Source organism: Rhinolophus sinicus, chromosome 17, assembly GCF_057876585.1.
Source record: "Rhinolophus sinicus isolate RSI-liver-muscle chromosome 17, RSI-T2T, whole genome shotgun sequence".
Classification (NCBI taxonomy): Eukaryota; Metazoa; Chordata; class Mammalia; order Chiroptera; family Rhinolophidae; genus Rhinolophus; species Rhinolophus sinicus.
This window is the reverse complement of record NC_142517.1, coordinates 4,448,680-4,460,824: the sequence shown is the minus strand read 5'-3', so window position 1 is coordinate 4,460,824 and position 12,145 is coordinate 4,448,680. Positions and strand designations below refer to the sequence as shown.

Sequence of the window (12,145 nt, the reverse complement as noted above, 5' to 3'; positions counted from 1 at the left end):
GAATATTCTTAGATATATTTTCCCAGGTTCAACTCAAAGGACTGTCTTCCACTTTTGGAGATAAGCATTTATTGATGATTTTGCAGTTCTGTGACTATATAGTAGTCCCAATAGGTCTTTTCACCATCCACTGCTTCTGGGCCACTGCTGCTATTCCTATGCTGGTCCTATTGTCGGCTTGTCCATTCCTACCATATGCAAGAGTTTCTGGGGATTCCCCATCACCTACTTTTGTTGAAAATGTCATCCATATGTTTTTTTCTTTTATCATCCTATTTAGTCTGTTCTAATTTTAGGAGGAGTTTGGGATCATTAAAAATATTGCTACTAACATGCCCACACCATCACCATGTATACATCACATGTACATTTTTAAATAAATATAAGTCTAATTCAAAATAAAAGTCATTTATCTTTTCCTTCAAAGCATAGAATTTTAGAATAGCAATTTGCAGTCACTGCCCATGTCTCATCATTTAGCATTAAGAATTTTCCTTAACAGAAGCAACAAACCATAACTATAACAAGGGCAAAAGTAACAGTTGCCGTGACACAGAACAGGTAAGAAAAAATATTTTCAAGTTCGGAGGAGAAATCACTTAATTCTGATATCTTTTTGTGGTGTACTTTGAAAAACAGGTGGGCTTTGGTTATTTTGAGGATGTGAATGGGAAAGAGGTATCCAAATAGGGCATTATCAGGACAGTCAGTAGGTGTTCGGGTGACAACGGTTTTAATTACCCCTATGTATAACAACTTTCCATCACTTCTCCCACACAAAGCATCACTAAAACAAAATTAAGATATTTATTGCATGGAACAATTTTATGCTCTAACGGGCAGAGGTCCGATACTTTATATTTGATTTTCTAATTCTGAGATGGACTTTCCACACCTTTAGACTGCTCCATGAAGTGCAAATGCATCACTGCATGCTCATTTGTTTGACGGATGGGCCAATAACAAGCCAGTTTTGAAGATTATGCAAAAGGTTGATCTTTTCTCAAAGGATATATCCCATGAAAGAAGGCACAAAACGCACATATTTATCAGAGTGGAATCAACTGCTCTCAGATTTCCTACACTTGGGAATAATCCTGGATGGGGGTGAAAGAGTGTGACTACCCCTTTAACTTTAGATATGAGTAATTTTCCCAACATTGTAGACATGCTATGTGGAACAAGAGATTTGTTCCATAGAACCCTGCTCTTCTCCCTCAGCTCTGCTTGGTGGGAGGCATCATGGTGCTGGTTGGCACTGTCAATGACAGATTATACAAAAACATAGGGCAAGGAGGTGTTGTCTTCCAAATAGAAATCATATTGGGCCACAGGAATTTGGAATTCTACACATGTGCAATGACTTCACTTGGAACATCTGTATTTCTATTGTATTGCATTGTGTTGGTATTGGTTAATAAAAAACAAAAACCAACCAACCAAACAAAAAAGCACCTTAAATTGCTAAGCTATTTTGGAAAAAAAGAAAAAAAAAAACCTGAGGGCTTCATTTTAGTCACGGAATCCACACTTTTGGTTGAGCCATCTCAGGACACTGACAAAGGAAGAGCAGAAACAGTGTTGATGAGCATTTACCTGATACAAAAAGTCTGGCACTGTTGCTCTGCCTCGTCTCCCCAGTGTATCTGTGTCGCGTGATACAGCGGTAGTTATACAATCCATCTTCATTCTGTACATCTTTAATATACAAGGCTCCCGTGGATGTGATGAGAAATCTAGATCCTGAAATAGAGGGAAATGATCATCCAGTTAAAGCAGAACCAAAGCAACCCGGTCACATAAACAAAGTTACTGAATGAGTATTTTTCACCTGAAGAAACCATGCAAGGGCTGATCATAGGTGTGTGTGTTACTTTAAAGGTCCAAGCTACTTTCAGTTTTCAACTAGCCTAAATCAGGAGTTTTCTGTAAGAATGCTACACAATAAATATATACTTAGAAAATGTAATGTCATAAATTAATTTTTTAGGTCTAGGTCATGTATTTATTGTATAGCAATAGAGTTGGCATAAAATTGGTACATAACGAAATTAGTCAATTTTCTTTGATCATCTTTCAGAATGCGACAAATTAAGGGACTATTAACTTTCACTTATAAATTTCTACCTCATGTAAGTGTAAATATTTGCCTCAGTTTGAGGTATTTCAATAAATGCACAAAAATAAAGCAATAGAATAGTCCACAAACTTCCCAGGAAAGACTATCTAATTTTCTCACAATAAGAAACACATCACTACATTCTAAGGAAAGATCAATCCCTCTTACATTCAGTGTTTTAGAGTATGCTGCTATTTCTTAATTTCTACTCAAATAACAGACAATAACTATTTTCACCTCAGGGGCAAAAACGCCATACTCAGTCCTTCTGCTTTCATATCAGTGCAGGGTACAATGTACTCTGTGTGACCGGTGATGCCCGCTTGTACAACTCAGCTGTACAGAAATGGCCAAGATTTAGAGATCGAATATCAGTGTGGCATTAAAAAGGATGAAGATGGTCTTTTCCTTTGAAAATGTAAATATCTACAATTCACTGTTCAATTACAATTTGATAATAAACCAAACAGAGCCAAAAGAGTAAACCCCAAAGTGAACTGCTGCACCTACATGGTGGGTGACTCAGTACACTTTCTTCCTTGTGGGACTCTTTTCTAGGGAATATTTCTGCATCTGTTGCAATGCTTCTTGAAAGAGAATATAATTTTGTCTCTTTGAGTAAAGACTAAAATACCAAAAAGTCACCTTCTTTTATTGTTTGTTTCCCTTAGGCTCATTAGAATTCTCTTTGGTTTATTTGAATAAGAATTTACCAGGGGACTTGACTTCATTGATAATAGGTCTGAAATATTTATGTTGTGAACACATTTTCTACAGCCCTTGGTTATTTCTTGCAAGGACTATACTTTATTCATAGATAAGTTGCTCAAATAAAATTAAAACAGCTTATGGTTTCTTATGCACAATGAGAGCAATTTGAAAGGAATTGAAGAGGAAAAAAATCTAATACAAATATGGATTTACCATAAGATTTTCAAAAGAACACAAATTAAAAATAGTATCAAATATCTTTAAGTGATAAATTCACTTTTTAAACAATTCCATGCAGTTACTTATTTTAAATAGTCTATAAATACAATACTTATTAGAATAGCTGGAAAAGCTGATGCTGTACATGCTAGATATTTCTGCTTTAAACTCCACCCAAACAAAAGCAACTAAAAATACCTTTTACCACTTGTCATATGTCATCACATACCAAGCATTTCCTACCAGTGTATATTGTGTATAATTGAAGTATTTTTTTTTCTTTTTCAATATGTTTTGCATACTTATATAATGCTTTAATAACCAATTCCTTTAAAGTACAGAATGACAGACAGCAAAGGGGGACAAGAAAATATTATGCACGTACTTTCTGTCACCTTTCCAATATGGAGTATTTTCATTAGAATTGACAGGGCACCAGCAGCGGCAAATGTTAAGTAGAAGCATTCTGTATATTCCTCAGACGTGCTGGCAAAGGCATTGGAGAGAGCAGCACTGTACCCACTGACTCCTGACAGGCCTCAATTCTCCAGGCATGTGTCATCTAATCACTCGCTTTGCTCCGACAATAGCTAACTTTATTTTTATGTTACTCACTTAGCATGCTAATTAAGACTCTCTCAAGACACGTCATTTCAGAAAAACTTGAACCTTGTTTGTCTTAAACGTTTTCTGAGATAGTCACAGGAAGGGAGAAGATGTTGACTGAATTACTGTACTTAACTTGAAATATCTCTGTCTGGGCCTTCATTTCTCATTGAAACCCATCTCAAAATTGGTCAACATTTTAAAACATAAAATTAGGATAAAGAATAGAAGCCTTTGATTAGGGGAGGCCCACAAGGGCCCAGAGTCCTAGGGCTCAGTCTGAACTGCTGAGATTCATGAAACTCTTAGGGGACCAGGCACAGCAGAGTTATTTTGGCTCCGTGGTAACAAGGAATCATCTTAACTACTCCCTAACGTGCCACTGTGCCCCACTTCCTTCCTTACGTTACAAGAGGTTTTTGTATAATTTAAAATAGTTTGTTCACTTCCTTAAATGTACTTCCATTAAAATAGGAAAATCTATTTCCATTAAAATTGGAAAATATTAAAATATAAAATATTGATATTAATATTGATAATAATAAACTACATACTTTCTATCTATCATCTATCTATCTAACACACACACACACACACACACACACACACACACACACACCCCTTTACTATTCAGAACTGTCTGGTAACATATAACTCTGCAAAGCCAAAATTTATAGGTAACTGTATTTCCCTTGGAAAACTATCAGCATTTTAGATGGCAACGTTTCTAAAATATAACACATACTTTTTGTCATGTTAAACACTTTGCAAGTCAGTCACTTGAACAACAGTGAATGATTTTTGGGTTCAGGGTCATCATTGCTGACACTGATTATTGATCTTTGCTGCTCAGATATTAGAAAAATATCTCAGAAATATTTCAACATTCACTAAATGGTCCCCAGGTGTTTAAGCCCCTGGTTCTGTCTTTAAGAGTTTATCTGCTCCTTCTTTCACTACCACACTATTAGCTGTTGATATCCCTGTCAACACGCTCACAATGTGACACATTCAGTATGCTGAGAGGTAGAAACCAGACTGACCAAAGCTGTTAGAAATTTACGTAAACTAAGAGTAAATGGGTTACAAGTAAATGCTGAAGTGGTTCTCCAATGTTAGTTGACATGAGCTTGTATGTTAGGGCCACTAAAATAAACCCAGATTGGTAGCAGTTCAGCTAGCCTGGCTAAGCTAGAGGGATATTTCTATCAACAGAGATAAAACTGCTAAACAAAACGGGGCCTTTGCACAATTCGGAATGTTGTAGGCACACACTGGGCAGAAGCTCTACGGCACATTCTTTCTGATGGTGCAGTGCCAAGTAGTGCAGAACAGAGAGCGACAGCTCCTGGGGTTCAGACAGACGTTATGCATCCCAGTGAGGGGCAGTGGACAGGGGTGCCATACAGACATTTTCCTCAGACATCCTTTCTGTAGTAGAAAGGGATCTTCACAGAAACTTGGGGACCTCCTCCACAGTCATCATGTTATTTGAATATTATCTGGCATATTTGTCAGTATCTGAACATCAGATACACCCTCTGAAGTTTGCCAAATGATTCATTCCTCACCCCTCATGTCTTATCTAACAGGTCTGTTTATTTCTTCTTCTAAGATATATGCTGAACCTCCTTTTCCACTGAAACCCCCAGGTGTAAGGGTCTTAACACCCATTTCCACTCCCCCTCCTCTCAGCCCATTCTCCACTCAACACCCCTGGCCATTTAACACAGTGGACACTTAGCTCATTTAGACTATCCCCAATCATGGTGGACTACCACGGTTTAGGCTTAGACCACAAGTCCGAGACTCACTCCTCCACTCTCTCCCTCTTCCACCGTGCCCCGGCCACACGGTCCTTTTAATAGCCCTACCTGGAGGGCTCTGAGTGCAGGTCTCTACCTGGCTGGCTCCATCCTGTCATTTTGGTCTCAGTTCCTAAGTCAACTCTCCAGCAATGTCAGCCCACATTAAGCACATTCATGGTCACTCGTGCTCAGAGCTCTTGATTTTATGACATGGTTGTACAGTTATCTTGTGTATGTTGGAGACTTGTTGGACATTTCTCTCCTCCTACTAGAATAGCAGGAACTCAGCGTGCCTTGCTCAACTTTTCTCCTCCATTACACAGAGAAGTGCTTGGCTGTGCCATCCGAAAATATTTGTTAAAGATACAAGCGGATGGAACAGTCTGTCATTGTTTGTGTACAAAATGACTCTTCTTAAGTCTGGGGAAAAAGAAAGCACTCAAAAATACCTCCTTTTAGATTTCAACATGAAACTTGCTCATGTATAAAACATAAAAAGACGGTTTCGCCTCTAGGAGTGACTCTAATATATTCTTATGTAAAGATGAGCACATTTTAAGATTTTGGTGTTAATTAGTCTTTCATGATGCTGTCTGTCTTTTTCCTGTGCGGCCAGGCTGTTAGATCTTCAATGGAGACAATATCATTTTCAGGAAGATTTTAAAAGCGTATTTGATTTTTCACTTAGTCAGAAATATATCTTAGGGGTTTTTTGCTATTGCAATCTGAAGTGAGTTAATAGTAATTAAAAGAACAGATGGTTCTTCTAATAAGATGCCAAATGGTAATGCAACACCATGAAACTTTTATCAGCTGTGCCTGCCACCTCCAATTGACAGCCATACTGTGAAATGAAACTGCGCTTTCTTCTAATCAGTTTTCATAACAGTTTCTGAAAAATTAGAGGAACGCAAGATTCAAATCTAAGTTCTAAGTATACAGCATTAGGAATGAGACAAGCCTCTGAATGGGTATTTACATTTTTAGTTTGAAAGTTAAATTAGGATGAACTAAAACAGAAGTGAAATATACATACATATGTATATGTATTTATGTGTGTGTATATATATATATATATATATGTATACATGTATATATGTATACATGTATATGTATAGTATGATAACTTTAAAGTTATCAATTTCTCTTAATTCAGATGTAACTTGGAATGGAATTTAACTCACTGGTTCTGAGGCGTGTCTATTCCGTGATGTGATGTGTCCGTGTCAAGCTATGATTAGATGCAGCCATGAAGAAACTACAGATATTCTTGAGCAACTGAGTGGCCTGATAAAAATGACTGTTTAAAGAAAATTATGTTGAAGGTTGTATATGAGAGAGAAAGGAGTAAGCCCCTAAGATAAGGTGTCTAACCTGGTGTTATAGGTTGAATTTGGTCTCCTCCAAAATTCCTAAGTTGTAATAACCCCCAGGACCTCAGAATGTGACCTTCCTTGGAAATGGGTCACTCACTGCAGATGGAATTACGATGAGGTGATACTGGATAGGGCGGGCCCTGATCCAATGTGGGTTGTCCTTATAAACACCAGACATTGGGACACAGAGACATCTTGGCATGAACACTACTCCTAACCAGAGCCAATTGATATGGTGCTTAGCGTGAGCCACTATTGCGCCAAAGATATGTGTTTGGGCCCATGTAGTTCTTGCAATGACACCACAAGGCAGGTACTGTTATTATTCCCATTTTGTACAGATGAGAAGAGTGAGGAACAGAGGGGAAGTGTGTGCCTGTGTGCACACACCTGTACGTATCTCAGCCAGCTTGATGCCCTGGCATTCCGGCTGGGAGCTTAAACCCTCACCCCCTATGCTCCCAGACTCTGGGTCAAGGATGGAGTGAGAGATGGCAAGGCCGGGACCAAGTGCAGGAACAGTGGTGTGGAACAGAGGTGATGTGCACAGAAACATGGGAACTAAAGAATCAACACAAGTTGGTTGGGGAGAAGCTCAGTCCAGAGTTGAGTCTGTGGGACCCATGGGACTGAAAGCATTGACAGGGCAGGAAAGCTGAGCGAGGGTATCTCTATTTTAGGGAAGACAGGAATTGGGTCACTTCGAGTAATACATGATAACAGTGAAGCTGGAGGCAGAGTTTTGGGGAACATGCACATCGAGGAAACTTTTATGGGGATGATGCCCAGCAACCCCTGGGGGGAGAGAAGGAAGAGGGCACGTAAAAGACACAGCAGCAGAGAAGAGAAACAGCAACCCAGGAGGGTGTGGGATTATGAAAGTAGAAGAGAGAACTTCCAAAAAGGATGGTACAAACATCTCAGCTCTGCGTATTCCTATCAGCAAAACCTACATAGAAATGGAACCTAAATGAGCCTCAGTTTCCTCTTCTGTACAATGGGCAACATGACCTTGAGGATACTGTGATATTAGATAAGAATGACCATGTAAGTACCTGCTAGAGAAAGGCACTCAAGGATAGCTGTAATCTGCAATAAAATATCCCACTTGCGAAATCAATAAAGCTATGAAATATCTAGCTATAAGCAGCCAATAATATATGAAATGAACTTTAAAAACACCACAAATCATTGCCAAAGGATATGGTAGAGGACCTGGATAAATGGGGAGGCATATCAAATTTCAGGATTACACACACAATATTGCAAAAAATGTCAATTTTCCACAAATGAAATTAATTAGATGTTAATTGATTTGTGAACATAATTTATTTAGATTTGACTATTAAAATAAGATGTTATTTTCCTCCAGGAGATTAGAAAAAAATGTAAATATTTGATAATGTGTAGTCTTGACAAGGGTGCGGGGACACGAACACCTCCTGGTAGGAGCATAAATTGGTAAAGCCATTTGCTTTCTGGTGGGCAATCTGCTAGCATATTTCAAATATAAGGACTGAATACATTTTGATCCAACTAGTTGCCTTCGAAGACGCTATCTATGGAAACACACATGTGCGCACATTGCACACACCAATGTATGCACACAAACTGCACTGCAGCATTGTTTAAAAAAATTAAAAATTGTAAACAAACCTAAATGCCCATCAAGGGGTGAATACATAAATAAACAAATTAGGGTGCAGCCATACCATGCAGCCATTTGAAAAACAGTAAGGTAAATGTATACATACTCCAAGGAAAAATCTTCTAGACATAACATAAAGTGATTACAGAACAATATACAAGGTTATATACAAAAGGCAATGTGTGTGTGTGTGTGTGTGTGTGTGTGTAAATTAGTGTATATAAATGAACAGAGAAGAAGGCGTCAGCAGATATCCACCAAAATGTTAACTGTACTTGCTTCTGAAATCATGAATCAATTAGGGGAAGGGAAGGGAGAAGTATGTTTTATTTCATAGTCGCATGGATTTGAATATCTTTAAAAGGCTCGATTAGTGCATTACTTGTGCAGTTGAAATTTATTTTGAAGAAGGTGTCAGTGGGTGGCAAGCATATGGACACAGCAGGTGTAGACCAAACTCATCTGAGCAACATGGCAGAGGGGAAGCAGAGAAATCGAGGAAAATATTTATGTTCGGAGTAAATGTGTCAAAAATGGCCTTTCATTTTGCTTGGTTTTCAATCTGATCACATCTGCGCATGCTTAAAAGCAGAGTGGAGGGCGTTAGATATTTACCCTGATCTTTGTAATCCTTCCCCTCCAAACACCTAAACCTGAAGTTTAATCCGCTATGGAGAGGAGTGATCCCCTGCTTTTCTGGAACTGTTGTGATAACAAAAGACTTTACACCTAACTGCATTCCATCTGGTGCTTTGCCTGTGTTCGCCCTGCCTCCCCTGAATGACAGCAACCTCTTCGAGAACAAGTGACCCCCTATTTGCCTGACTTACCTGCTCTTTCTCACCCCCTTACAGATCCTGCATTGAATGCTTGCTTGGATATTATTGACATACGTATTTTGATGTTTTTCCAAAAATAGGCTCAAGAAAATAAGGCATCGTATTGTTGGGGGCCTGTTCTGTGTATGAAAGTATCATCAAGACGTCCAAGAATCATGAAGCCCCAACTTGGTCCTTGAACCGTCTGGAAGAAACCACTTGGCCAGAAAGAGTGACATGACCTGTGTACACGGGGCATGAGAAATAAACTAGCAACCCTGGGCTGGGTTTGATAAGGAAGGAATAATTTGGCATCTATCTGTTTAAGTTCTCTCAAAGCAATCTTACTTAGACATTTTTCTTATGTAAATAAAATTCTCTCAGTGAAATTCTCCTGCAGTTAAATGAGGCTCAATTAGACACTACTAATTTAAGCGCGCACGCTGCATTCCGACAGAATACCTAATTACCCTATTTAGGCTTTTAATGATCAGATCTTCACTCTTGAGCAGACATTCGAGTCTGTCATTAATCTTTCCTCTAGTTAGATTTCTAGTTATTTTATAGAATAAATCCTTAGAAAGAATAGAACTGGCTTTCTAAATGAATTATTTTCAGGATTTTTAAAGAGTCCAAGAAGCATAAAAAACTTGAATTGTATTTATATGATGAACAAAATGGTTTTGCTCCAACCTCTAGGAGCAAATATTTCAGTTGGGGTGAGAGACAACAGTAAATAGACAAAGAGAACAATCACGAACTATGATAAAGTCTCCTAAGATAATTAAGACATGGATGTTGAAATAGATAAGGGGGAGCTATTTAGACAGGAGACGTGAGACTAAGGGTTTCCGTGGAGGCTGCGCTTCAGATGTGGCACAATAGCTGGAAAGAGTAGGGCTGAGCAAAACAAAGAACGGAAAGCACGTGCAAAAGTCCTGAGGTGGGAAACATTGAGCTCTGTTCAAGGAACTGGAATAAGATACATTTTACAAATAGACTTGGCAGGACGTAGATTTGGCCTGGGTGCTGAAGTGAGGCAAAAAGATGTGGTCAGGGTGACTCAGGTTTGGGGGAGGGGTGCTGAATGGGTGCAGAAGGATGTCTTTCCTGGGAAGGAACAGCCTTGGGGTATGGCACTGGTTGTCTGTGGGGGACGTATTTTGGATTTGGGGGAATTTAAAATAGCCCCTTATAAATTGTAGAAAGAGTAGGAAAAAGAATGTTATTAGGCTGGCTCACTGCATCAGGTTAACTAACAGTATTTGGAAGAGGGGCAGCCACATTATTTCCTGTCCCACGAGCTTTCTGATTTTTGAGGCTGAAAGGGAATGCATAGTTCATGTTGATTGTCTGTTCCCATCACGGGTGTGTGATACTGATTAAAAAGCAACGTGTTCAAAAAGGTAAAGGAAGTGAAGGAGGAACAAAGCACAGCCCTGGATCCACGGTGACGCTGTCTTTATCCCGTCTATGTTCTGGACCCAAACGGAATGGAAGACCCTGGGCTTTTTCGTGAAACACATGCTAGTCTGCCTGATGCAGATGACATATGACTGGTTATGGAAAAAAAAATTGGAAAAACAGGGACCACTAGGAATGAAAATAGACACTGTGTTGTGGCCACTTAATATTATGGGGTGGTGGTTTTTCACACAGTGGGTAGTGACCTATTAATGGATTGTGGAATCGATTTCATGGACTGTAATTTTATTTTCAAAAAAATAAAATAGAGTAGATAGAATAAATCACATGCATCACAAGTAGTAGGGAAAAGTAGTTTATGAAGGCTTTGTTTTAGTTCATATGTGTCTGCATAGGAGTGTGTGTGTGTGTGTGTGTGCGCATGTATGTGTCTAAGTATATGTATGTGCACACTGGGTCCCAATATAACATGTATATTTTTACTATGTATTTCCTACTGTGCGTCAGAGTAAAAATCTGTTTGCCGAGCCCTGCTCAGCATCCTAGAGATCTAGCTGTTCTTTTTTGTGACTATGCTCCCCATGTCCAAGCGTGTCTAATAATCCTTCTATGTTTGGGATTCTTAAAGTCTTCCCTTTGCGCACTGGCCACAGACTTGGCTGCACTGATAGCAACAGTGGCAGACAAAACAGCTGATTTCTTTTTCAAGCCATATCACTTGATGGTCTAGGATTCTGTCTGTTTCCCGATGACACATAATGATGTCTAAGGGAATTACAATGAGTTTAATGAGCCACTCAAACAATATGTATACAAGTGTATACATACAGAAACACCCACAGTAGAAAGCAAGTCATGTAAATGTCCTGACCCAGTGGGGTTCGGTAGAGCTTCTGTGTCCCAGAGCCTTCCTTTGTGACCAGAACCCAACTCTCTAAATGGCTTCCCCAGATCTAGCTGATCATGAAATCCATTGCCTAGCAGTACCTTTTGTAACAAAATACTATTAATACAGTCACAGAGCAATTGCCCGCAATACGCAGACCTAGCAATGAAATTGAAGGTAACCCTGTTACTAAAGGCTAATTCTTAGTTATAGAGAAAGAAAACACACCATAAAATAGAAGGACAAACCAAACAAAGCAGAGTAAAACAGTGCCACTTGGATATACATAAGTGCCACGTACACAAAAACTGGAACATAATACACCTATGCTTAATGAGAGTGGGGTGGGAACTACTGTTGGACTACAGGCTGATGAGACTCTGCAGAGAAATGCCGCTAGAACACATAGCGAGAATTTTGCCCCTGTAGAAGTCTCCTCATTCCTGATACTTTCAAAGGGAAAACCTTGGGAGGGTGCCTTTATCTACCCACCAGCTATGCGCCTAACTAGCTGAGAGCCTTTGGAAGG

General features: G+C 39.1%; 1 protein-coding gene across 2 annotated transcripts in view; it reads right to left on the bottom strand.

Moving 5' to 3' along the window:
• The window catches only part of DSCAM (DS cell adhesion molecule), a 639,055-nt gene that overhangs the window by 265,147 nt on the left and 361,763 nt on the right, over positions 1–12,145 (bottom strand). For both annotated transcript variants that reach the window (XM_019745768.3, XM_019745769.3), the window contains exon 4: positions 1,597–1,743. In XM_019745768.3, the coding sequence (XP_019601327.3) occupies positions 1,597–1,743 (147 nt within the window). The remainder of the gene's footprint in view (positions 1–1,596; positions 1,744–12,145) is intronic.